General features: G+C 39.1%; 1 protein-coding gene across 5 annotated transcripts in view; it reads right to left on the reverse strand.

The window, feature by feature from the left end:
• LOC133274226 (mucin-5B) overlaps positions 1–26,568 on the reverse strand; it is a 46,021-nt gene extending 19,453 nt beyond the window's left edge. For 2 of the 5 annotated variants that reach the window (XR_009745070.1, XR_009745069.1), the window contains exons 1-22: positions 26,275–26,568; positions 23,697–23,897; positions 21,751–22,006; positions 20,734–20,848; positions 19,312–19,399; positions 17,886–18,019; positions 17,245–17,470; positions 16,319–16,444; positions 15,458–15,575; positions 13,862–14,000; positions 13,305–13,406; positions 12,248–12,317; positions 11,858–11,995; positions 11,004–11,168; positions 10,067–10,161; positions 8,447–8,573; positions 5,150–5,402; positions 4,105–4,157; positions 3,631–3,731; positions 3,159–3,310; positions 1,282–1,420; positions 468–578 (exon numbers count right to left, since the gene is read on the reverse strand). Coding sequence is in view for 3 of the 5 variants with exons in the window: in XM_061463114.1 (XP_061319098.1) it covers positions 468–578; positions 1,282–1,420; positions 3,159–3,310; positions 3,631–3,731; positions 4,105–4,157; positions 5,150–5,402; positions 8,447–8,573; positions 10,067–10,161; positions 11,004–11,168; positions 11,858–11,995; positions 12,248–12,317; positions 13,305–13,406; positions 13,862–14,000; positions 15,458–15,575; positions 16,319–16,444; positions 17,245–17,470; positions 17,886–18,019; positions 19,312–19,399; positions 20,734–20,848; positions 21,751–22,006; positions 23,697–23,897; positions 26,275–26,305 (2,940 nt within the window). In the remaining 2 variants the exon portion in view is untranslated. Of the gene's footprint in view, positions 1–467; positions 579–1,281; positions 1,421–3,158; positions 3,311–3,630; positions 3,732–4,104; positions 4,158–5,149; positions 5,403–8,446; positions 8,574–10,066; positions 10,162–11,003; positions 11,169–11,857; positions 11,996–12,247; positions 12,318–13,304; positions 13,407–13,861; positions 14,001–15,457; positions 15,576–16,017; positions 16,157–16,318; positions 16,445–17,244; positions 17,471–17,885; positions 18,020–19,311; positions 19,400–20,720; positions 21,075–21,750; positions 22,007–23,696; positions 23,898–26,274 lie in introns of those variants that run through there. The other 3 variants (XM_061463114.1, XM_061463116.1, XM_061463117.1) reach the window with 3 other exon arrangements.
• Between the last annotated feature and the right edge of the window lie 1,209 nt (positions 26,569–27,777).

The following is a 27,777-nucleotide window of genomic DNA, read 5'->3' on the forward strand; positions in this document are numbered from 1 at the left end:
AGTGCACGGGTAATGGGGCATGTTAGTACACCCCTTGTCACGCCGCTTTGTTTCACTATCCTCTCACCTCCTACTATGGGAGAAATCTTTTTTGTGTACACTTTGGGGAAACACTAAGCCTGAGCTGGACAGAAGAAGAAATTCTTTCCTCTGTAGTTACATCTGCCATGTGCTCAAACCACGGTACAGAAACATGCTTCTCTAAAACCTTTACCATTTCTCCTATACTGATAATGTCGCAGATGCAAATACACCCACACACACATGCACAAACATGGAGTGCAGTTGACTTCCTCCATCTGTCCCCTCACCTGTAGAAGTTTCCATCCCTGTTAACAGCAAACAACTAAACATTTACCAGCTTTCCTGCCTCTACTTTTTGGCTGTTTGACTTCCATATGGATACAATACTAACTGCTACAAAATAAAGACGACAGCTCCTCACTTATAAGCAGTTCTAGACAAACCTCAAAAATTAGTGTGATCTTTAGGGAGCAGATGGAGAGTGACTTCCCACAGGCGTTGTTCTGAATTACAATTCGGAAGGTGCCAGCATCCTTGTTATTGGGGCAAAAATCCTTAGAAAGATAGATAACTTGTATTAGATCTTTTCACGCAACCAGGCTACTCTTAAGCATTTTCAGGAACTCTAAATGAATGACATTTGAATCTGACTTCTGCTATTTTGCCACTTCTATTCACCAAACTCTGGGCATTTTAGAAGAATCTGGTGGCAGTTGAACTGGTGTTGGGTTCATACTTGACCAGGAACTTCAAGAGAAAAAACAAGAAAAAATTGAGCTTTTCATAGCACAAATCCTGCACAATCAAAAAGGGGCTTCATTTTTTCCTTAAAATTAGCAAAACCAACTGTAATTTGGGAATGACAAAATGTCTCAAGGGGTACTGTTTCATTACGTGCAATTGTTATACATGAGGCTCACATATTAACCTTACGTGTTTCTGTCACAACAAAAGCACTGTCAGTCTTGAATGGCTGAGAGAAGCACTTAGCTTTTCAACTCCACACCAATTTCTTTCCATTACAGGTGCTGGAATTACATAAGGAAAGGTCTGTCCGGTCGAGGAATTAATCGTTTAGGATCCCAGAGTGCCCTCTTGTGTCACTTCTGAGGGTTAATTGCTTTGCTCTAGGTGCAAGAGGAGGGGAGTAGGCTCTGCTCATCAGTATTGACTATTTTGCCCTTTAATTAATCAGACTGAACTCTACAGTGTAAGCTTTGAAAAGCATAATGATAGGAAAGTGAAAAAAATCGATACCTGAGCTAGGATATAGTCACAGTCTCCCAGGAAATCAAACTTCTCCCCATCAAAGCTCATGTAATGTCCATTTCCATACACAGTGCAGGTTCCTTTGCAGGGATTGTCTGTGCAGTTCCACTCCCTTTTGTTGCAGGTGCTGGGAGGTTAAATGCAAAGAATCACTATCTTTGATTTTTCCTCAAAACCCAAAGAGGGGCAGAGTAATTCATAGGTTTGTCTTCTGCAGTACTTCAAAGAAAGCAGTCATCTCTCATTCTTCCAGGTTTACCCTCACAGATGTTTTGAGACCATGCCATGAGATGGTTTACTAATCAGAAAGTTCACGTTTAGTACCAAGACATGTATGAACTTTGTCAATTTTTGTTTATTTTTTTCCTTCAAGTATCATTAAATCATTAAGTCCTGGCAGCAGACAGTGGGATTTATGACATAAGTTCAAGGTGAAGAACTGAATATTTCAGCTATTTCTGAATATTAATCTGTGAGGCATCATGTGGTCAGTTCTGTTCCTCACTGCAGAGGTGTGAACCAATATTATCCCTGTCTTCCTTTGTGTGTTGTGTCTGGCTGAGATGAAGTTAATTTTCCCCCAAGCAGACCTCACAGTGCTGTGCTTTGTACTGGTAGCTAGAAAGGTGTTGACGACACACCAGTGTTTTGGCTACTGCTGAGCAGTGTGCACACAGTATCAAGGCTGTCCCTCCAACATTCTCCCTCACAAGTAGGCTGTAGGGTGGGCAAGATTTGGGAGGGGACATCGCCAGGACAGCTGACCCAAACTGACCAAAGGGATGTTCTGTACCATATGGCATATGCTCAGCAATAAAAGCTAAGAGAAAGGAGGAATGGGGACATTTATTATTACATTTGTATTCTAGAGCAATCACTTTGTGTACTGAAGCCCTTCCCTGATAAGAAGTAGGGAATAAATCTGAGAGTTTTTTGCTTTCCCACAGCCTTTGCTTTTTCTTTATTAAATCGCCTTTATTTTGACCGATGACGTTTTTTCTATCTTATTTTCTTTCCCCCATCCTGCTGAGGAGGGGAGTAATAGAGCAGCTTGTTAGGCACCTGGCGTCCGGCTGTCAGACCTTGACAAACTTCCCCTCCAGTTCATGGTGACCACAGACAGAAAATCTTTATTGCTATACCCTTGACACAGAGACTGTGATTTTTTTCCCATGTGTGTCCTGTTCTCATAAGAAAACAAAGCCCTAACTGCAAAAAAACCCTCTTAATGGCCTCTGTGACTGCTTATCAGGGTTTGGCTTCACATGCTAAACTTGATTGCTTGTACCACGGTGATCAGACCAAAATGTTTCTGACACATTTTCTGTACGGTTTCTTGGCAGGACTATACAGTGTCATCCTCACTAAATAATGGGTAAGGATTAAAATCATTTTACCCACCATGATCAGTAATAGCAATGAAGTCTGTGGTAGAGTTATACCAGCAATTGGAGCAACTACAGCCTTAATTTATCTTGAGAACTCTGCACTTGGAAGCACTGCAAGTCACAAGAAGATCATTGTAAATCCTCCCTCCTCCAAATTCAGTTCTTTTCTGGTGTTCAGCTGTGCTCAACAGACACAGACCCCTTACGGAATGACCAGCCACAGACCAACTGGATGAGGCTGGTACTTCTAAAGCTTGTGTGGAAGCAGTTTACAAAAGGATGGAAATTATTTGACAGGATGTTTTGGTACTTGTTCTCCCCAAATTCAGGCTCATGCAGTGTGTTGCAGAGGGGAAATGGTTCCCCTTTGATTTTTATTAGAAGCCTGACGACTCTAATGATGAAAACACAGACTTCAAAACGCACTGATAATTTTAACAGCTTTGTTATAAAGCATGGTACCCTGGAGTAACATACCATGTGTTGCAGTCCACTTTGATGGTTTCCCCAGGTTTATAAAACTGTCCTCCATGAACACATGGGCATTGATCTTTGGGAATACATCCTCCACTGCCATCCAATACCAGCCCATCAGGACACATGCAGCCAGAAGCACATTCTGTGACATACTGTGTATATGAAGACATAACACAAGGCAACTTGTTAATGCACAGAAGCTACAGGGAGCCAGCAGAAGTGCTAGCTCTGGATGCCAGTATTTTGTGTATTCTTTTTTAAGCATGTAACTGTAAATTAGTGACAACCAAATTACAAGTATTACAATCAAATGGCAAGTGTTACAGCTATGTGGGTAGCTATAGCTGCTGTGTTATCATTAAAGTAGCTGGTCTGTGAACAGCATAACATGTTACCAACAGCATTTTTTGAGGACAATCATATGTGCACAATCATGTTGTCCCATGTTCCTGCTAGGAGATGAAGTCCTTACACAGTGCATGTCCTGTGTCTTGCAACTTTTCTGACACTCTGATCCAGTTGCACCGGGACCTGCAGAGCTGCAATTGAAGTAATACATAGGAGCAGGGCAATCTATAGGAGGAAGAAAACATTTTAGGAAGGCAATTTAGTGAAAACAATAAGGACGCTGTCAGCAATTGTAAACCAGATCATTTCAGAGGGCAGCATATGTCTAGCATTTACAGTTTCTATTAGCTCCTGCCCACCAGCAGTGTGGGGAGAAGAAAACAGAGAACTAAGCTTTGAGAAATATCCTCATCTTTTAAAAAATTCATCAAGTCTGGTGACATTTTTACAAAGATAACTACTATCAATAACCAGCACATTTCTGGGAGAAGGCAAAAAAGGTATAAAATACTAAAATGTTACAGAAAGTGAGATAAACACAGAAAAACATTATAAATACTAACTAATACCATAATGCCATTATTTAACAAAATCTCACCTTTCACCAGGACAGTCTCTCCAATGCAGTCTAATCTTCCTTGAATGCATTTGCTAAAAAGATTCCATAAAATGAAACACATTAGCTCTTTGCATATTTTTCTCTCACTAAAGAGAAAGGTATTACAAAGCTTCACTAGTCACACAAATAACAAATTCCTATCAAAATGAGTATTTGGTACAGCTATCAGGTTCACAGACATAAACTACCATCCCCAGAAGGAAGATTAAGACACCCAGCTCTTAAATACTCTTCCTCCATCTGCCACTGGTTTACCGTGTGATTTCCCTAAATCAAAATTTTCCTAAGAATCCATTTTCCACTCCATGGGATGAGATTAGTACTTTTTTAAAGGAGAACTATTAAATTACAAAATGAACCTGTGTTTACAAAAAAGTATCAAATCCTCAGAAAAAAAACTGTGGGATTTGAGAGAGAAAATATCTAAAGATGCAAGTAAATCATTTGAATAAAACCGCCTTCCCCTGCTATTTGCACTGCTGTCCTGAACTGCTTGAAAACAAGAAAAATAACAATTGTTTTTCACTATGATGCATATTATTATGTTTTTTTTAGTATTTCTCCCCCAGTTTTCTCTTTCCCTCTCTCTCTTCTTAAAAATCTCAGTTTAAAAACAGATTTTTCTTTTTCTGGACTTTTTTTTTTTTTAATAGTCTGCAGGATGTTGTGTTGGAGGGTGTTTCTTACATCATGTCTTCATTTCAAAGCAAAAAACTCTCCCAAGCCCCCTTACTTCTAGAAAACTTGCTCCCACTGCATATGGAATTTTTTTACCCAACAACGAGCTTTGCATAGACATAGGCTGCAAACATTACTCTCCTTAATGTGTTTTCAGGTTCTTGTTTGGTAACAGGAATATAGGTTCTTAACCTTTGCTGTGGCTGCACTTCCCTGCCAGGGAAATACTTGCTTTGGTAGAACCTAGAAGCTTGACATTACTCCTTACAGTAAAGAGACACCATTCAGGGATTAGAGCCCTGACATCCCCCAGGTATGCAGCCTTTGTATCATCAGAGCATCTTACCACATCAGTTTGTCCTCTTGGAAAGAGTTGCCAGGCTGAACAATCTTGCCTTTGTAGTAGCAGGGACAGTCATCTGGAGTTACACATTCCTCCTCATCATTGAGGTAAGTCCCTTCAGGGCAACCACAGCCCTCCATAGGAGCAATCTGAACTTTACACAGTGGATCAGGTTCATCCAGCGAGCGGCAAGACTGGTTACAGTATTTCACACTATAGTTATAAACCATAGTCTCAGGACACTCCTCAGAGGGATCTTTGCAAAAGAAATAAAATGGATGTATGGCCTTCTCTGTGCAATCATCACTCATGCTATTGACTCAGCATTCTGCATATTGGTAGCCACAAATGTGCTTTTTTCAAACTGTAAGTCCTTGTCTCCCAGTGGTCTGAGGGAAACCTGCCCACTACATTATACTGAATACTGAAATACTCAGCAGGGTATATCTTGACTGAATAAAGGAATCATTAGAATTTTACAATTGGTACAATTTACATTTCTATTTTATACCAAGAACTGAACTAAATAACTTCTGAATTGTAACTGTAGTTAAAAACTAATTTTCTGTAATTTACTACTGATTTCTTTGGCTGGGAATAGCTTAAGAAATGAACATATTTTGTAAGGGGTAAATTTTGACGTTAAATGGACAGTGCCAAGGAACTCTGCTACCAAAGAAAGCGTGTTTGGATTTTCATAGATGTCCTGAAGAAAACTCTTGTCCTCCAGGGAAATCAGAAAGAACAGTGTTTAAGACCTCTGGTGGAACAAACAGTTAAATACCAATATCTAAAGAGGTCAGCTGATCCTGTAAGACAGTGAAAAGCTGGTTAATTTTCCCAGGCTACCAAGAAACAACATCTTCAAAACTCTACCATAAAATCCGCAGTAGTGATCCATATGAATGACAGCAAATTCTGTCAGGAAACATCACCCCCATTAAGGTTGTAGTTTTCAAGAGAGCCTGGCATCCAGATTCCTCTGAAATTCAACAATAAATGGGGATCTACTCATCTTGGACATCTTTCTAGATCAAATCCATAGGTTTAACCCCACAATTGATTTTCAGATATGCACAGATGTACTAGAAGATACAGGGGAGTTGCTCATAGGCAAATGTCCTAATCAGCTTTGCAGCAATGTTATCACCTTATCAGCAATAGGTTCTATGCCTCAGAAAAGCTCTGTATGGTTTTCCAGTCCATGACCATAGTACACTTTCTTAGATTAGTTAGCATGTTAAGATTGTGTACACATTCAAAACCACCACCTCCAAGAACAAAAACCAGTTAGTTTCCTGGTCTTACCTGAGGCAGACACAATAATATCCTGTGTATAAACCATGCAAGCCATACTCTCCTACTTTGTAGGCATACTATAAAGATGCATCAACTGGTATTTGTAGATCAAAATAGGCCAAATAAGAAAGATATTAATAAAGATGTTGAACATGAGTTTACATCAGATTTGCCTGAATGGGTGTCTCAATTGTTAGCTATTAAGGCAATAAAACATTGCATTTACTTTCTCCCTTTAACTTTTTCATAGAGGAAAAAGATCACTTTTGGTAAAGTGAGATCTGGTAAGAGAAAGGTTATTTGTTCTTAGTACTCATTGTCACAGATTTGTAATCTTAGATTATATACATCACAGCTGGAGGCATGAGTGCAGAGAACATGAGCATATCAAAACCAGCTTCAGGCTAGCTTGCAAAAGGAGCATCAGAAAAGCAGTGCCATGACTTAGCAGAGGCTACTAACTGTGATGGTCTTCTGGGAAACCAGTAACTCAAGTAATGGTTCATGCTTCCACTAAAGATTGTGTCACACACATGCATTGTCAACTGTTAGCTAGTAGGGTGTACTTATTTCATACGCACTGCTGACTTCAATGTAGACATCCCTTAAGATATAACCTGTCTTGGATGCTGCCCACAGCCCAGCACAGTTGGACACAGCTGCAAGAGCCAGAAAGGCCTTTCCATCCTCTGCAATGGGACAAATCACTGAGGGTAACTGTTCTGGCCCATTTATTCTTTCACTTATGAATAGCGCAACCTTCAATCTTATCATAAGCATGTTCCTGAAAGATTATTTCTTCTGGTAAAGGCCTAAAATGATTGTGCTGATTAAGCCATTAGCATTTTTTTCCCAAGGTTACTGCACTGTTTGAGTCAATATTATCTACTGTGCCATGAGTCCACAGATTTCAGTCTAACCCATGCTGCAAACCAGTCTTGCTTTGGCATAAAAAAGTGTTAGTAATTCTGTGTTGATAACAAAGCTTTCAGTAAACAGCAACTGTGTCTAATACATAAATCTGCATGATTCTAGGATAATTTGCTATGGATTACACTGTGTTCCCTCTGAATTTGTTCAGCACAGTTTTATTAAAATGCTCTTACTGTAATCTTAAATGCCTTCAACAAAGCACCATACATTGTTACATTGTTTGTTTCTACTAAATATCCCAGCTAGCCTCTAAGTCAAGGCAATTAAATAGATGATAGCTGCATGAAAGCTGCATAAAAATAATTGTTGTGGTGTTTCCTATTCAGATATGTTATTAGTCAAGAAACCCATACATTTATTTTCATGTTAATATAGGCAAATGTCACTTGAACTAGCTGACTGCCAGTGAAAAAAATAGAAATGCTGAGGTAAAGTTCAGAAATTGGGACTTGTGAGTTTTATTCTCAGCTCTGATACCATCTCATCATAAATTCTGGCCGTGCCATAGGAAAAAAAAAAAGTGGACTCTGAACCATGGATTTAGTAACAATGTGTATGTCCACAAAACTTTTATTCAGTTGTTAGATAGTCCTATGCTGAAAAAGCCTTTAAACACTTCCACAATCTCAGATGTATGTATTAAAAAACATTACTATTTTACATGGAAAAATGCAGCTAATGAAAGTGATGCCATTTGTATGGGAGATGTCTGACACAAGAGGGCTGAGATGAAGTTCAAAAAAGGTATCAGAATTAAAATACATGGGAAAGCTCATGTATTCAAAACTAACCTAATTACAACTTCTTGTTATTATATACACCTTATACTATTTTCCTTCTTTGGGTACTGAATTCACCTAATATTTACACAAGGAACATGCATCATAAGAAGATGAAATGGACATGAACTGATTTTGACAGGCAGTTTTTTATAGAATGTATGCATATTCTGTTTTTCAAAGACCCCCTAGCTTGATGACAAAGTACAAAACACATTCACTGCCACAGTTTGGGATCTCCTGAAGCTCTTCCTCTATATCCCTACTATAGGTATTTTAGGTTGCATACCACAGATGCCCTGTCTCCAGCCCTTCAGGGATACGCCTGCTGCAGCACAGTCTCTGGAGTAGGTAGAGAGCACACTACACAGAGCAACTTCACTCTTCTCAGAATTACAGGTGTCATACATACATTTCTAGGGGACAGAAAAGGACATGGGTATTATTAAGCCCAGCTCAGAGGAGAAATAGGGAAACACAGAATCATACAGTAATTCAAAAAGTAATGAACCAATATTTTTTAAAAAAGTATTATTACCAATGAAACTAAATTTGTAATATCTCTAAAAGAAAACATATGCTAATGAAATACTATCCAAACTTGAGAAACAAGAAATCAATTGCAGTTGCTTAACACTATATCTAACACTCACAAATAGATGAATAATAAGAATGATAAGGATATTTACAGTTAATTAAAGCACTAAGAAATGTCTATACCAGCCTCCCATGAGGATATACAATCTAGGACATGTGAGAATATGTCATCTGAAAATATACAGGACTAAAAATACTGCACAGCAATGGCTGGCACTTGTGTATCTGCCTAGTATGCAGGTAAGATACACACAATTAAATGACATGTACATAACAGAAGATGATTTAATAGAGAAACATTTATAATGACATCAAAAGAAATAGTTAGGAAAGTATAAAGCAGATTTAAAGCTCAAGTTCTTTCAATTGGGTGGCTGGACAGAACAACCCTGATACAGCCAGTCACTCAGGAGCAGTAAGGTCATACTGCATAGATGATGGTATACCCTGCCATTACTGGTCTCATAGAAAATGTTTTCACAAATCATGGTTTCAGCAGAAGTAACAGACATATCCATAGGAACTGATTATTACTTTTCCTTAATTGAAAATTGCGAATTCCTTACTTAACATGAATTCTCAAGCAGACATATTTTCTGAGGGAAACCTGGGAGAGGAAAAGCATAAGCCATGTGTTTAAAGGTACCTGAAGACATTAATTTTTAGGCAAAATTTCATGTTCAGGTATTTTCTCAGTAAATCGTATCACACACACCCCCTACAAGAATCTTCTGCATTTTACAGAAACCTCTTTACTATTCACGTAAATATCGTAACTCTCTAGCTCAGCCAACTTCCCCAACAGCTGTAACACCAAGAGTACTTACGGGCAGCTTCTTGCATTTTAAATATTAGGAGACTAACATGATTTCAAAGTAATAAATGGGACATAAATTGTGTAAATATGTGATATAGTCTCCCTTTAGGGGTGAATTTTAAACAACGACAGAAGGAATCCATGGAGCTCAAAAAGCTCTCAGTTCAGTTCCACACAGAAACACTGATTTGGCTTTTCAATGAGTGAACAGTTTTCAAGAATAATAAACCCATTTTTTCCTATTTTCCTTCTGGATCATGCAACAGAACTGTCAACAATGGCAGTCACTTAATATTTTCAAGGCTGCTTTCAAGCTCATAAAGGCCCCTTTTGTCTTGCATAAACTCTTATTTTGTAATTTTTCTCATCAGCATAAGTGAACTTCTTTGCAAACAGGCATTAATGTAATCTATTTCACTCCCCTAGGCCAGACTGTCTTCATGGCAGACCAGTTTCTGGGCTAGATTAAACCACCCATTTAGACCAGTGCCTTACCTTGATGTATACTGAAGGCTCTACAACAGAATGGCAGGCAGCAAACACGCTGCTTGTATTGGACAGAAGAGAACACCATTGTTGGGCAAATTTTTCTGAAGTGGGAAAAAAACACCATTATCTATATTCACTTAAACTGCATTACTAATTGATTCAATGTTCTTATCAGGTTTCACACAGAACTAGAATGTCCTGAAATGTTCAGATAATGCTGTAAAGAAATACGGGGAATTAAAATATCAAGGCAACAAGCACAGTTGGATGGTGACCACCCATCTCCCTAAAAGAAAGGTTTCACCTTCCAAATAGTAACATTATTACTGTGGCTGGGTTAGCAGAACATCTGCAAAACCTCCCCATTTTCATTGTTTTCCATCAAACTTTGCTAATTCTTTACATTCAAGCAATTCTTTATAGTCAAGGAACAGGACCAAATATGTAATGATCAGTGAGCTGTATGCCTATGAGCTGCAGCTTTAGTCACATGTGGCAATATCTAGGACAGTACAAACTGAATACTGTATGTAGCCAAACCCTGTCAAAGTGAGAAACCAGACAGGCACCTAGTAAAGTACAATGCTTGCTGAAGTCGGTACTGCTGATAACTCATTCCTTTTGCCTTAAGCACAGCTGTAGCAACCTAGATTGGATTAAGATCTTGCCCTAATATTGATAACTAAGTATGCTCTGCCTTAAACCTATATTGTTCTTATTGATGCTTTGTGTGCTTTTGGAGTCATCAGTGTTGGCCCTTTCTCCAGCAGTGCAGTTGTTTTGTTTTAAAAGCAAAGCTGTCACCTCAAAGACCAATGTGTTCTCTATTAATATACTTAAAGGCAGTGGCTTTTGATGTTTATGAGATTTCCAAAGCTTTTCTGGTTATCTGCCATATGAAAATTATTTAGCATTGATAATCCAGGCATGAAAAGCCTACTACCTTTATCCACGCTGTTTGAACAAGGATCTTCAAAGCTGTCCTCAACATCAAAACAGCTGGCTCTAGTTTTCCAAGAGTTACCAAAAGCGGAAGCTGAATCTTCCACCGCTCCAGTGACTGTTCTGAAGTCGTCAGTCTGGATGTTATTGAAATTGCCACAAAGACCTCGTGTGGGTGATGGCAGGAAAAAAAAAAGGCAAAAGAAAAAAAAAATCACTAGTGGAAAAAGGAACGGCTCCTGTCAGAATGCTCTTAGCCCTTCTCCTGGGAGAAGCCCATTTTTCCTCACAGATTTCCTGATGGTCCCACAAATCAGACAGCACCCTGTCTTTAGAGTATAATTGTTATTTTTCTGCATTACATTTGCACTTAGTGTTAGCACAAAGATTGGAAGCTGCTTAAATGTGCTTCTGTAAACACTGGCTGACAAAGTACCGTCATCAAAGGCTTACGAGATAAGAAAATCACAAAAGTAAAACAAAACAGGTAGGAGAGACAGGATGTGATCCCGTTAGAGAGATAGGAAACAAAAGCACAAAAAGCTTAAATGATATAATCAGGAGACTAGTGGCAAAACCAAGTACACAATCTGCATCTCAAGTTTCTGAGAAAGGTCTGCTTTTACAAATAGGGTCTAAAACACCTGCACACACTAAACATCACAGAGTTATCTAATTTTCTTTAGTAAATTGAAGGGATTAGCCAACGCTTTGTTTCAGGAAGGTTAAAGGTTTAACTGGGGATTCTAACATATCAAAATCAATATAAAATCAAATCATGTGTTCACCTCAAGTGATAGACAAGCAGCTATAACTCAGTTTAAGAGCTAACTGGAAGAGCATGATCTTTCCTACCAGATGTGCGATTCTGATAAGAATGATTGACTGTTATGGAGAGCTGCATTACAGGTTTCATTTGCACTTGAATCTGTACTCCAGTTGAGCTCAAGACTTTGATGAAAAATGTAGAGGGTCTGAAGATGGTGATGCCATCTGAAGAGGAGAAAAAAAAGAAAAAGAAATATGTGCAATTGCAAATCTTTACGAAGCTGAGTAAACAGGAACTGCCATTTACCAATGCATCCAGTGTAACACAGGAATTCCCAGGGAGTCCCAGACCTAGCAGCCACCCAGGTTAAATGACCTAACAATGAGCAGGATCATATTATTTTCAGAAAAAGGAAGAGGAATCCCTCTGTAAATAAATGTAGGCTATTCTGGGGAAGGTGTGAGAAGGACACTTACCTTTGCTTACTGGCAGCTTCACAATGAAATTGTTCATGTAGATATTTCCACAGGAACATATTTTTATTGTCTGCAGCGAAAAAGAAAAAAGAAAAAGCCCACAGCAGTGAATGAATATGACATGAGACAGACAACAGCAACCTGACAAGCTTCATTAAGCATTAAGAAGTAGTGTTTTTAAAACATGGTCATCTCTGGGGTCAATGTAACACAGTGTCTGGATGACCTACAATAACATAGAGCAAATCTGGCGATAACAAAAAATGAAAAACTCTCTTCATAAGCAACAGTTTTGACTGAGTTCTCTCAAATATCATGTTACATGTAGGGTTGGATATACCTCATTGAAAACGCAACATACCTAAAATGAGAGCTATCTGATTCAAACTCTCTCAGTAGTCAATAGAGGAAAACAGGCACCTCTGGAACATCTCATACCTTAGGTGAGCTGACTTGTCCTTTGGAGATCCCCATCTTTCTTTATTGACTATAGGAGGACGCTAGAATGTTAGAACTCCTAACATGGTTGGGACTGTACCAGTTAAATACCAGGTGCTCAGGATGAATCTGTATAACCTTAGAATGCATAAATACCATCCCTAACTTGGCTTCCACTGAATTCAGTGTGAATCATGGCATAATCTTCAGTAGGAGAAGCCTTTGGCCTTAGTTTTGAAAATTCTGCTACTTCACTCATTTCATCAGGAAAAACCTCTGGATTCAGAAAAGAAGGGAATCTTGTAGAAATTTCAATCTTTCTTTCAAAAAGAAATAAGTGAAAATCTTTGAAGTCATGAAAAGAGAGGGAAAACTGACAAGGATTTTTAGCCATTCACCTCTGAAAAAAATGGAAAAGCCAGAATACAAAAGAACTGGAAAAGAAATATCTCATAGAACAAAACCAATAAACACATGCACTGCATCACCCGCTGGTATTAATCTTGCAGTTTCAGTATTGAAACAGACCAAAATGAGTCCACAGAGTTAGAGAAATCCCGTCTTTGAATCTATATAGAAGTGACATATTATGTGCCACTAACTAAAGCAAGTTACTTACAGTTCTTCCTAGAGTGACTAATACATTCTTTAAGCAAGTCATTGTCTTTGATGTCCCACACTGGATAATCTCTCCAATCACCACAAATGTATCATCAGTATTCTGAAGAGGTGAGAAAAAGGATGTGTAGACATTGTTAGCATGCTACAGGAAAGGAGCCAGAAGAGAGAAAAGGTATCTCTGAAAGGCTAAAATGCAATAATGAAATAACTGGGGCACTTAATCGCTAACTGCAAACTGCTTTATTTCATTGCCAAATTCAATAATACTCACTGCCTTTCCTGCACTGTTTCTTTGCTATCAACCTGTGTGGATCACATATTTGCAGACAGTTCTGTGGAATTCAATCCTTCTGCAGGAATTTTTGCTCATCCACTTTCTCTCACTTGCAATCCATTGCAGATGGGAAAATGTATGTGGTTTAAGACTGAGCTTGTGTTGAAGAACTTTGCTGGATTTGTGCCACTTAATTAAATTAAGTTATATAAAGCTTCATCACAACTTGATGCCTCATGCTACTCATGAGATTCAGGAGTCAAATGGGAGTTTGTTCGTACCTTAGCTAAGACATAATGGCAGTTGCCATGAAAATTGAATCTCTTATTATCGAACGTTGTTATGTGGAATCCTCCATCTATATTGCAAATTCCAGAACAGGGCAAAGAGATACAGCTCCAGTGGCCTCCTTTGCAGGTACTGTACAAAACCCAAAAAGGCATAGTTAGAATAAACATAACTTTAAAGGAGCAAAGATACATCTGTATCTGAATCCTCAGAGGTGAAACCTCTTTGTCTTTCTGCCTTGGCTGCTTATTAAATCCATGTGTGAAGAAGACATTATATTTGGCCCTTAAAGTGTGAAAGTTGAATGCCTCTTAATGAGAGTTAACTGCCCTGGGCTTCAAACTAGCTGCTTTAGAGAAACACTGAGTTGAGTAAGCAAGAAATGTTTTTTTAGGCCTAAACTGTTTGCTTGGCTTTTTAAAGATAGAATTAACCTCTTCAAGCAGGATCTTGCAACATTTTATGCTACTGATGCAACTGTTCAGCAAGGTGCTGATGCAACATTTCAGCAACTAATTGTAGAGGACCTGAGATAATAAGCAGCTACAATTCTTAGAGCTGTGGAGAACAGCCTGGCCATAGCCTAGCTCAGGTTTTGTGAGGAATAAGTGAGGATGCAGCTAAATGGGAACCACTGAGAGTCCATCAAATTCAGTTCCTCAAAATTGCAGCTTGTGAGGAGTATTTCCTCAAATTGCAGGAAATATTCGACCCAAAGGGGCTTGCAGAACATCTGGCTTACCCTACCATGCACCACAGTATATTTCAATTCTCACTACAGTAAAAGTTAGGCCTATGGTCAAGAAATGATGTGGTGGGAGCTCAAATAACACAAATGACTGTTCATTTATTAGATGGGTATCTAGTAAGAAATAAAACTGTTTTGAGAATAATATACCCGAGGCCTGATCACCTTTCACTAGCGTAGAGTGGATACGGGTTCAAGCTACAGATTTTTTTTTCTAAATCAAGTAATTCTTAAAGATCAGGACTTTTTAGATTGGATATTAGGAAAAAAATCTTCACGGAGAGGGTGATCGGGTATTGGGACAGGAAAGTGGTGGAATCATCATCTCTAGAAGTGTTTGAAAACCATGTAGATGAGGCCCTCGGTGACGTGGTTTAGTGGTGGCCTTGACAGCCCTGGGGAAATGGTTGGACTTGATAATCTTAAAGGCCTTTTCCTACCTAGTTGATTCTATGATTCTGTGATTGAGATCCAGGCCTTCAAACATCCGTTTGTAGGCCTAGAGGAGGTTGGAAATTTAACTCATTACCATGATATGACACCTTGCCACATTTTAGTGGCCAGTGCCTCTGAGCTAACCATAGAAGAGTCTCAGTTTTCCACATTCTGAAATCTTGAGCTCAGGTTTTGCTAGCAGTTCCAGGTGAGGGTGGTAACTGTGTGTGGTTGAGGTCTACCTGTAAGTTTTCCTGTACTGTTGAAATTTAGACCCAGAGTGTGCACTATTATTCAAGACAAATAGTAGAAGGGGGGGGAGGGGAAAGGAGAAAGGAACATAATGCAGCCTATCAAAGCTCTGAAATGCTTCTGCTTTGTTAGTGTAAAAAAGTTTACAAAGTACCAGTTTTGGCAGGGAGTGGAGTAGGTCCCTCTGGATGCGTAGACTTTGCCTTGAAACATACAGGGACAGCTGTCTCTGGGGATGCATTTTTTGCCACCAAGGTCATCAAGGATAGTTCCTGTTCAGGCACATTGGCTAGTTAGTATTCCTTTGGTGAGTCTGGGAAACACCATCAAGGAAGATTAGAGCAAGGAAAAAACTCTGGAGTATTCAGCATTTCTGTAAATGAATGGGGTATATTTTAAGAAAAAAAAGGGCCCTTTCAGGTGTTAGTGGGTGGGAAATGTTTTTTAATTAAAAGTAAGCAAGGCAAACCTCAAAGAATACTGCAATAGAATTGCACTAGAATTTGTCACTGTGAGTAGGATTATCAAGTGCCAGACTGCAAGGATGTGAGCCAGTTTCCATCCTTTTCTAATAGCGAATGTAACAGAAATCAGACCCTCATCTTAGCTTCTACTTCATGTGCAAATTTACACATGCACACAGCTAGCTATGCTGTAATATCACATGACTTATGCTACAGCAATATCTAGCCTTTTAACAGGGTGGCACCTCACCTGACTTCATCTGCATTCTTACTGTCTAGAGACCACCTCTCCTCGTTCTACATCTGTACCATTTTTTTATGTCTAGTCCTTAGAAATCTTTCCCTCCCCTTCTCCAGTGTCAGGATCTTGAATCTTTAGAGAGCCAGTTCTTTCAAGAAGAAAGTTGTTAAATTATGCTAGAAGAAACAGTTTATTCATCGGTTTTAGTATAAAATGTTAATGAAAAAAAATGCCCCTAACTGAAAGGGAACAACCTCCCTCTTTTTTCCCTTGACATATGTGATGCATTGGAAGAGGCAAACTGCCTTACCAGGAGGACAGAAACAGCCATCTGTACATGGGGCTTTACAAATCTTGCTCCTTTCTGGGTCAGCACATGTGTCAGCACAGGAGTTTCCACATTCCATGTACACCATGTTGTTTGGGCATTCCTGATCTACAAGACAAAATGAAAAATGGCATATGTTAACGGTGCATTTATAAGAGCTCTCATATCAATATCTCACGCCCCAACCCCTTCGTCCTCCTTTACCCCATAGCTTGTTTTTAAAAAATTCCGGATGTGTCATGTTTGTTTAAACCCTAAAGGAATTTTTTATGATTACTTTTACTTCATCTTTGGACAAAACAGTACTGCTGGGAAATATGAGTTATTTCACATTATTTTACTTGCTCAAGGTTGGCTGGGCTGAAGTCATGATGCAAGCAAAGGGCACTGGAATAATTTATGGAGTCATAATAGCTTGTTTTTGCCTGAAGCCTAAGTCATTCTGGCATTAATTTTCTACCCCAATCCACACCATCAGTTTGGAAGAACTACCTGTAGACTTCCCTCTGGATTTACAGTGATTTTCTGCTCAGTAGCTGAACTACTGAATATGAAAGCACAGGATAAGCTAAGGACAAACACGTTAGACTTCTTAGCGACTTCGGAATAGATGTCAACATTTAAAAAAATACTATTCATGAGTTAACTGTGCATGGAAAAATTCAAAAAATAACTGGAGAAAATGTAGCCGTAAGGAGGATGGGGACAATATTAAGATATAGTTCTAATTTTAGGCATAAAATCAAGTTAAATTTGTAGAAGATTTTCCATTAACAATGTCTCTGTGAAAGTACTTCTACAGATCGACTCACAGGAGTTAAAATCGCTCTTAGTTTTGCTCTGCTGGGATCAGAATATATGTGTATATATCTAACCTGAAAGAAATCTCCAGAGCAGCAGTTACTTACAGCAAAGTTCTTTGGTTCTCCATTCCCCAGGGTCTCCTTTCCTGAGGACACAATCTCGAGAGTACTGGTTTAATGTGCTGCATATGCAGCTGGAAACCAAGTCAAAGTGAGAAGAATTAAGTGCACAGTGGCACATATCCTCAGTGCAGGTCTCTACATAGTCGTCAAAAGCAACAACTTTGGGGCAGTTTCCAAAACGAGACATAAGCTTCTTGCATCTTTTTCTCTGTAAAATGAAAAGAAGAAAAAGAAAAGAAATACTTGACATTTACCAACTTTCAGGTTCATGGATGTGCATTCCAATTTTTGATGACACAATTCCAGGTTCACAGGATAATTCAGACTGGATGGGACCTCAGGAAACTATGCAGTCTAACTTTGTCATGACTTCCTTTTTCATGGACTGGAAATTCAACTGTGCATTTTCCCACTAGCTATTTCCTTATATATATATATATATCCTATATATTTCCTTATATCCTATTATAATAGGATATTCTTTCTGCCATAAGACCAACATTTTGCTCAGACTCATGGATAAAATTCAGGTCAGTGCATACTCTGTAACTAACACTTGTTTGAACAGTCTCTCCAGCACTGTAGTTCAGGAGCATTTATACTTCTTGGCCACACATACTTACATATTTACTGCATCTATTGTCTTCCCTCCTAGGATGTCTTCCAGTGCGGTCATCTGGACTCACATCAGCACACTTTCCTGATGGATCCTCTACTTTGTGGAAGTTCCCAAACTGCCTTGGATGCATTTTATACCCTGCAAAATCCCCAGATGTATCTGAGTATCTGCCTGCAATTCTTTAGATCACTTAATGTACTGTAAAAATGCTCTTAATCTTTAGGTTCTAAGGCAATACGCTCTTCATCAAATGCCCAAATTTAACCACAGCATGCATATTATAGAAGATGACAAGCTGGTATGACTTCTGTTGAGCTACAGCCAGGAACCTGGAACACTTGTATCAAGGCCTGCCATCAGCCTGGGCATTTATAACAAATCACATGAGACTCTTGACCTTTCTGTCGTACATCATCACTTCCAAATACTTGTATTTATTATGGGTGTATTTGATCTTACAGAGTTTTGCATTTGCATGTGTAATGATATTTTAGTATTTTAGTTTGCCTTCTACTATCACAGTCTAGTACAGCTGTAGGTGTAAATGTTTGTAATCATCTGGAAACCTATATTTATAGGCTAGAAAAGATGGGAAGTGGAAGCAGGAGGAATACAGGCACACAATACATGTATGGTGACCATTATACTAGCTTGAGGGGTGCATTTTCCGAAAGCATTACCAGAAACACAAAATCCTGGATTTAAGAAATATTTCTAACAAAGTTTTAAACTTACCTATTTTTATGGAGACCATGCATAAATAGCTAATCTTTGATATTTTTTTTTTTTTTAAGTTTTAATAGACAGATTTTTGACCAAGTCTATGCCCTTTTACTGAGTCAGTCCCTTAGCTAAGTGCAGGCCTTAGAGAATGACTTTTCCACTCCAGGAAAGAGTAGGATCAGCTGCAGGATTGTAGCCTCTGCTGTTTGCTGCGCTGGCGTCTTTCCAGTCCAGTGCAATATCTGAAGGTGTCAGTGGATGGCACCACCGCTTCTGCAAAGATGCTCCGTGAAATCGGCTCAGTGATGAAGCTTTCATTTCATTACAGAGGCAAAAATAATCATACTTGATACCCAGCTTGAAAATTATCAAAATAGAATGACAGAAAATGCACCTGTGCCTCATTTGAGAATACAAGTTCCTTAAAGTTTGCTATTGTAAGTGGGAAACCTGGCAATGTTACTGCATGATAGCAGGCAGTTAATCTGGATCGAAAAGGTTTGAGACTCTTGCAAGTTTGTGAACAGCAGAGGAACTCAGATCATCGCAGAACGTCCCTAAAATACATCTCCTGTATATGGAAATGTTAATGTATTTCAGTCTCTATCAGCAAATCTGAAACCCTACTTAGAGGAAACTGATATCAAGTTTCATGTCAAGTATTAACAATTCTATCCTATGTGGAATATGCTATATTCATGACCTACCATCCAAAACCAAATCATTCTTCTCACTGCCATCATAGTTCCCGCATAGACCACATATTTTCTCTTTATATGTTTCTTCTAGGTCCAGCTACAAAACAAAAGGAAAGAGGAAACCCAGAGTTCAAAGGCTTTTTACCACACCTGCAGCACATGTTACTAAGTGGTCTGCAACTGGAAAGCACAGTAAAGAAATCCTCATTACCAGTTTGTAGCAGTCTCCTTTTCTGTTACAAACCTGCCATAGAACTTACATGCAGACAGGTTTAATTTAACTGGGAAGACAATCCCCTAGCAACAGTTGTTCTAACTGAAGCATGCTGAATACTGCACTAATACTTGGACCAGTGCCTCCCAATATAGAGACACTAGTATATAGACATGTGGTACCTCTTGCAAGGTACCACAGCTCTACTCTGGGGAGGTTAGATAACTAACCTGCTGGATGCTGAAAACAGCAGTTTCTGGTCAGCTTTTAACCATACCTAAGGCTTTTTCTAGTCCATAGGCTAAACAGAAAACAGTTTTTCTGGGAATGGGTCTGTCCAGCATAACTTGTTCTGCCCATATTCAGGGGCAATAAAGAATTAGGTTAGCACATTATTGTCTTGCTGCATGAGACTGTTGCACCTAATCATTTCTACATGCTTGGAAGGCTGTACTTGTGCCACTCAGGACCACCGAAAAAAAAAATGTGGTGCTTTTCCTACAAGTGTGTCACCCTAAAATTGTGTCCACTGTACAGGTGATGCCTGTAATACTTCAGTTGTTAATTTTACAGGGGAAGGGGGGAAGCAAATATTTCATTAAATCAGAATTTGAATACCACTTGATTGCTTCCTGATTTTTTTTCTTCTCTGTATTCACCATCTACTCTGTCTCCGAACTGCAAAACATGACATACAACTTTCATTTATTTACTGATCATGGAAGATAAGCATTCACACCCAAAAGTGTAAATACACTGTTGCAGAAAACTACATTTTAGGGTGGATATATAGAGGGAAAATTCCACATAACAAGGCTTTGGAATGAGAGCAGCCACCACACAGAGAGACTGAACTGGCCACACAGATTAGTTTCCCACACAGGATGTGCATCCATTCAGAGGATAACTAACAAGTCAGAGCTGGAGGGACTAGCTGTGCTGCTGCGAGAGCCCCATGGAGGAAGCAGATAACTACAGATGTGCTATCTCCAGGGTTAACAGTGGCACTTTTTGCCAAATAAAATGAGTTGGGAACACCTAGGGGTTGTGACTACATGTCCTTTCCCCATGACAATATTACCTAGTTTGGTAAATCCCTATCAGCTTATTGATAAAATGAAACAATCGCTTATATTAACATGGTGCCTGCATCTAACTCTGCTTTTCATCATTGATGAGGGTCACCATGAGAAAAACAACTAACTGGCTGTTCATACTAGGAGAGTGTCAGCCCAGTTCCACTTGAGTGTGAGGCCCAGCTTGGAAGTGACTTGGAAGTAAGTACAGGTGTCCTCAATCAGGATGCTCTTCAAGCTGAAGGGCATGTGGATCCTGGAAATTGGAAAGAACAAAATAGATCGCATTGAAAAAAAGTCTGATTAAGTCCTCTCAGAGATATAAGAAGAAAAAGTAGAGACAAAAGGATGTAAATAAGCCATAGGGACATTCTTTTCAATGTCAACCTTCATCCACACACTGTATTAAATTTAGGTGTGATCACCTTGTCCACTGTGACCTTTCACCACCCTTAATCCATAACACAGTGTATTTTGGTCATGAGTGTGTCAATACTACATTAGCCACTCAACTGATAGCAGTGCTCTTCACTTATGCAGTATTTTTAACTTTCTGTGTGCAGCTTGCTTTCTGGTTCATTTCAGATTGGAGCTAGAGGTGTGGATTTTCACTTCTGAAACTTCTGTCTTTTGTGTAAGAAGATCCCAAGGCAATCTGTGACCTGCAAAGCAGTGCTATTTTCTAGACTAATCTATCTGGAAACAGAAAGCTTTTTCTAAGAGGACCATCTGTTCCTGAACAGCAACATACCACAGTAGGGTTAGTACCACAGAAACAGTGTTTTGAGAAAAAAAAGCAAATACAAAGTTACTACAAAACCAAAATCTTCAATAAATAAAGTGTTGATTTTATCTCCTCCATTCCCTCCCAAATCAAAGCAACATTAAGGAAATCTATGCATTCTTTTTATAACATACATATTGCCTTTTGCTTAGCATGTTCAAGTTGATCCCTGGGAGATGTAGTTTATGTGCTTCTGGTCTCCTCCTCCATTATGGGGTGGACTATTTGCAATACCTTATTCAAAGTGCTATGAATATCATACACAGTCATTTGCACCTCTGCAGAATAGGACCCCTTTCTAGACATACAATCTTTAATGCTAATATGTAACATTAAAATTGCTGCACAAGAAACAACAGTATGGCTTTACTCACTTGTTCCCATTCACCGTGATGCCTGTCTCCTTCACCTCCAAGATCACTCCATCAATAGTGACAGTGAAGTAGATCAGGAAGCTATTCTTGTTACTGCGCCTGATCTGGATGTTAAAGTCCTGGTAGCTGTCATTGCAGTGTGAAGCGAAGACATATGTGCAGGTTCCAGGAAAAGTGAATTTAACACGGTCAAATGTAAGAAAGTGGAAATTGCCCCAGGTGGCACATTCACTCCTACTGACAGTAGAGACCTGGACTAAAGAAAAAGTCATAGGAGGGAAGCTTAGAAATTCAACCCACATGAGGTGCTTTACCTTTTTTTTGTTGAAAAACATGAAAGAAGAGATTTTAAAAGACAAAAATGTTAACTCCTGGAAGACACTAGCATATGGGAAGGAGTTTCATCTCACTGAACATTTGAAGTCCATGCCAGAGATACTTCCAATGTAAGCAGATGAGCCCAGTCTCCTTTGAAGTTAACAGTGAGAAGCAGAAGAGGTTCAGCTTCCCTACCTTACATATCCACCTAAGAAGAAGATGCTCCAAGATGGAATGTTTCTCGCCATTGTCTATCAAGGTTGCTGAGGTGTGCCAGTGCAGATAGCACCCCACAGCATTTACACTGTAGATACCTTTACACTGTAAATATCTAAGGTGAAGTGAGGGAAATCCCATCCTGGCTGCCTAAATCTCATTTTTACTTTTGAAATACTGCTACTTAACACAGGCAAGATTTTGGTTCAGTCTTGAATTGAGTCCCTTCCAGGACATACCATGGGTGGCATGACCCTTCAGCAAAATGACAGCCGCTGACCTTAGGAGTTGAGGCTCCCATCAGCTTCAGCTTTTGGCTTACAGCTACTTCTTTTTCCTTTCAACCAAAACTCAGATCTTGGACCTCTGAGTTGTACCTCTGTCAAAGGTATTGATATATACTTGAAGTGCATATAAGACATCACTTCAGAAAGTAGTTTTCATACTGCACAAAGCCAGTATGAGTCGCCTTGAATTAAATAAGATGGGCTTGCTACAAAATGCTTTTAGCATATCTTCTAGGCCAATCTCAAAGAACGACAAATGAAAACGGGCAAATTCTTTTGTATTGTTTATGTAGCATATTTGGGAAATTCAATGTAGCAACATCCATCACAGATCAAATGAGAAACAGTCATTAATATACTCAGTGAACTCTAAGATTTTATTAAATATTCCTACCTAAGAATCAGCAAGTGCATAATGAAAAAATAATATATTGATGTTAGAAATGTACAACACAAACTCCAGTGCCAAGAAGCCCTTACAGAAACAGCTTTTTAAAAGGACTGGAATTTGCCATGGGTGTTTGCAGCCCTGAAGGGGAGTAGTGAAATTTAGCCCTTTTCTACACAATAATGAGAGTAAATAAGAAAGTTTGGCTATTCTTGAAAGTGGAGTTGCTAGAATTACTGAGACAGTAATAACTGTCACGTAAATTGTTTGTGTATTAAGCAACCAGGTAAAGTATAAGACATTCAAAACCAAACCAGGAGGTAACAGTGCAGCAGACCACAAAAAATGTGATTAATCCTAATACAGTATTTCATACTGGTCAATCAAGCCTAGCAGGCATTATGGTAACATACTTCTTCTACAAAGAATATAGGTCAAATGTGTTGAAAAGAGTGTCACCATTTTAATATGATGCAAACTGTATCCAGCAAGTCTCCTCTTTAAGATTAGTTGCTTAGGACATAAAACAGTTGATAATCTAACTCGTAGTGGAAAAAAAGAAAGTAAACTACTTAAGTGGTTGACATTAAGGATGAAAATGTAAAATGTTAAACAGTATCTGGCATGCCTACAGCTCTATCATGAACATGTTACACATTTTAATTTGAGAACTCTATTTGTCACCTATGGGGAGCAATATGTGAGCAAATAATCTGAGAATTAGATTTTTTTCTTACCTATCTGAAATGGTTCTTTGCTGCTGCAACAGCTCCAAATTAGGCAAAAGATCCAAAATGACCTCCCCTTTTTTATATCCATCTTGCCATGCAGTGGTGACTTGAAAATCCTTCCAGAGCAGTGTTTTTTTTCATGGCTTATAGGCACATATTTATACTCCAGTAATTTGGCATGAGAACAAAACATTGATGGCAGGGTCCCTGAAAGGTGGAGCTTCATTCAATTTTCCTTCAGTGGTTCGTGTTTAGCACCCAACAATCTCCTGTATTTCAGACAAGACAAGTATCCAGTTCACTCTTGCTTTATGTGGAGACAGAGAGCTATACCTTCATTACTTCTTTTCTTTTATATAGGTCCCCCCACTGCTACATAGCTGTTTTTTCTTTGTCAACAATAGCTTTTATTTTTCATAACATCTGATTAGTAACAATCAATCATAGACCTCTTTCAGAGCTTTTCCCTGGCTTGCACATCAGCACAGTCCCCCAGCTCAAGAAAAAGTGTTGCTTCTATTAGCTCAATGGCAGCTTCTAAGTGTTAGAGCAAAAAATGTAAGGTCAGGCATAATGTATAGTTTATTTAGAGCAAAAACTTTTGGAAGGAGGGCAAAGTTCTTTAAGAAGTACATACAAAATATCTAACAAAAAAAGACAGAGATTTACTGCTTCAACAGACCAGGAATGATACTGGTTCACAAAGTGCAAACTTCTCACCTCTGCACAAATGGGATTTAATAGCACCACTCAGACATACAAGTTAATGCATTCTTTATGCACAGAGAGGTAGTGGTTTCTCCAAACATCATGAGGCAGCAGTGCCCAGCTCCCACCAAACTGTACATCACATTCCTTCACCTCCTAAATTATGCTGCCGCAAAAGGGTCCTTTGGTACTATCAGTGTTTTAATACTCTGTGACACGATCCTAGAAAATCCAGCAGGCTCAGTCACAAGCTGATCTACATTCCATTGTAGATGGAATCACTGGGGGATATGCATGCACTTTTATCTGGCTGGCAGACAGTAAGCTGGTCCTTGAGAACTGTGTCCTTCTCACTGCTTTACCAAGCTTTCCAGCATTTATAAAGTTAAGCGTCCTAAAGCTGTCCCACTGCTTCTTTCAGCTATTCTCCCTACATAGTTAGGAGCCACTTACTAAGTGACTTGCAGAATTGCAGGTGCGAATGTCTGCCAGATGATTTGCTGCTGCTACTGCTTTTAACAAAATCCTGCTCTAGTAGGTGAGAGCATTGTGCAGTACATGAAACATGAGTTCATGTTACCCCTTTCCTACTGTCCGTGTCCCATTAATTCCATTGTCAGTCACACTTCAGGCTAGGCACTACTGGAAGGTAAAGCCTGTTCTCGAAGCCCTGCCATTTTGGCTGGAATACAGAACCAACAGAATACAGATTTATGGCACTGCTGATGGAAGTAATATGCTTCTGCTGTTTTTCCTTTTTATCACAATGCATCTTTCCCCCTGATTTCCATCCAAATAGTTACAAAATAAACCAGAAGAACATCTGGTAGATAAACTGAACCACAAGAATATGGCATTATAAGTATAAGGATAATCTGAAACTGTACACATTGCATTAGCAACACTCCAATTCAATAGATACTCCAATTCAGCAGATGGTAACTTTCAAGCTGAGCTCTTGTTCAGGCCACAGAACAGTCTTAATGTCAGGTGTGGGGAAGGGCTGTGAAGTCCAGGAGAAAAAGCACATAGGTCGGTAGACCACAAATGCTGGCAAAAGAGCTTAGCTGAGGATAAAGATGGAAAGACAAAACCTATTAATTTTCACAAATCAGTATTTCCCAAATCAATTTACCAAATCACCCAAATAGGGTGATTTGTAACAGGCAGCAGAAAAGCAGGGAATGGATCTCTGTCATTAATTGTGGATTCAAATACATGAAGAATGCCTTCAGTATTTTAGAGCTTAATTGAGGATAAAGACGGAAAGCTGAAACATACTAATTTTCCTAAATCAATGCTAATATCAAAATGCAAACACAGAACTCTGCTGAGACAGAGTCCATTTTTTAGTCACGATCCTCTTTCTTTCCCATTCCCACCTGGGCAATCAAGGGACTTCTTTCATTCATTCAAAAAAAATCCCTTTATTCCCAGTGGGCAGAACAAAAGCAGCAGAAACCACATATAAACTACTTGTGAAAGACAGCCTTCAGGTTGGAGTAGTCCTTAGATTAAAAAGACATGATGAGGCTGACCACTGCAACTCCCAGCACTTTGTCTTCTATGTGTTGGGTGGTTCAAGGGCATGGCAGGGTGGTCAGGAGGGATGAGCTGAGGCATGATTTTCCCCTGCAAGCCCTGCTTAGCACTTAGGGGACTGAGAAGAACATGAACAGCATATGTTAAAACTGCATCCAAGGAACAGACAAAATAAAACATTTCACTATACCAATATCCACTTATGCTTCACTCAGCAGAGAAATTAATACCAGTTATCTGGGATCCTCCCCAGAGAAAAGAAAGAGCACATCTCTTGCTACTCAGAGGAACAGGAAACCCAGTCCTCATGCTCTGTTCCTAGCCATTTTCTTACCTCTGCTTCTCTGCTTTGCCATTTTTGCCATTCCTTTGCCATTTCTTTGAGAGCAGGATTCCTGTCAGTGGCTAACCAGAGCTGCTGCTTCTGGCCTCTCCACAGAAAGTGCTGCCTATATTCCTTAGAAATCACTGGATGCTTCAATCTCCTGCAATGATTTCAGGGCTACTGACAGTATATTTGCATTCAAGTAAAGCTTTTGTATTAAAGTGCGGCAACAGTCAGGTTTTTCAGAAGAAGTACATGATAGCTTTTCAGAAAGAAATTCAGACTGACGGGGAGTTTATGGGTATGTTGATCACTTACTACTGAATCATTGCTATTACAGGCATGCTACTTATAACTATTGCTCCTGCAGTGACATACCAGGATTAATAACTCTTCCTTTTATTGGACCCTGTGGCATAAGAGACCTTCACACTCCTGCAGCTGTACTAGCAATAAGAACAATTCTTCTTAACCTCCTGGCAGCCCATTTCATGGATCATTTGCCATTAAAGGGCATGTGATTTTAGTAAATACAATAGGTAAATATTAACTCTGCTTCTTTATCGCCACTGACTTACTGGAGAGAAACCATCATGAAGCTAATGTAATACACCAGTGACTCACAACTTGTTTTTTCATACAAACCCGGTAAAGAGGCACTGAAATTAGGGGCATCTGGTGAATTAATGCCATTCATAGCCAGCTACTGTACTGAAGCCCGGAAGATATATTTTTATCACACCCCTCTGTCAAAAGGGGATCCCATACTGTGAAGTGTTAAGGCTAGCAAGACTTTTGTCTGGTAGCCTTAACACCGCACTAGGTCAGTCCAAGCAATGGTGGGATTCAGTTTGGAAATCCTCTGATATTCCAGTTCAATTCAGGCACAGCTGGTGTTGCTTGTTAAAATATGAGTCCATTACAAAGCGATGTTTTACAAGCACTGCCTAGATAATAATTCTAAAGAAATGCTGTATACTTCATTAACAAGGCAATGTTAGCTAGAAAAGCAATTAATTTGGATTTGGTGCCAAACCCTTTTGTGCCAAAAATCCACATTCTAAATTGCCAGAAAACCAGCATGGATTATATTTTTATCCTTGGTATAATCCCATAAAATTTAGGAAATTCATATCACAGATTTATTTGGTGCATCAGATTTGCATCTATCACACAGTTAATTAAAATACATCAAGAATGCATTCAGTATTTTAATTTTCATAGGAGATGGTTGGGTGTTTTCTTTCAGTTTTCCTTAGAATGAACAGAAAGCTCCTTAAACTTTCATCTTGACAAAGGGTTCCTTGACTTTTCCTGAACTAATCAAGGGCATTAGTTGCTCGTTTGTAAGAAATCAGTTCAGTTGCTCTTTTCTGATTTGGTTTTGTGGTTGGCTTTTTTGGTTTTTTTCCTTTTTTTTTAAGAAGATGCAAGTCTTTCAAAATCCATACACAAGGAGTAATGACATGGCTGACTGGTGTTTGTGCACACAGGTCTCATTGACCACATGGC

This window comes from Pezoporus flaviventris, unplaced genomic scaffold (genome assembly GCF_033815535.1).
Source record: "Pezoporus flaviventris isolate CSIRO_AGI_PZ_B2104156 unplaced genomic scaffold, CSIRO_AGI_Pfla_v1 ptg000036l, whole genome shotgun sequence".
Classification (NCBI taxonomy): domain Eukaryota; kingdom Metazoa; phylum Chordata; class Aves; order Psittaciformes; family Psittacidae; genus Pezoporus; species Pezoporus flaviventris.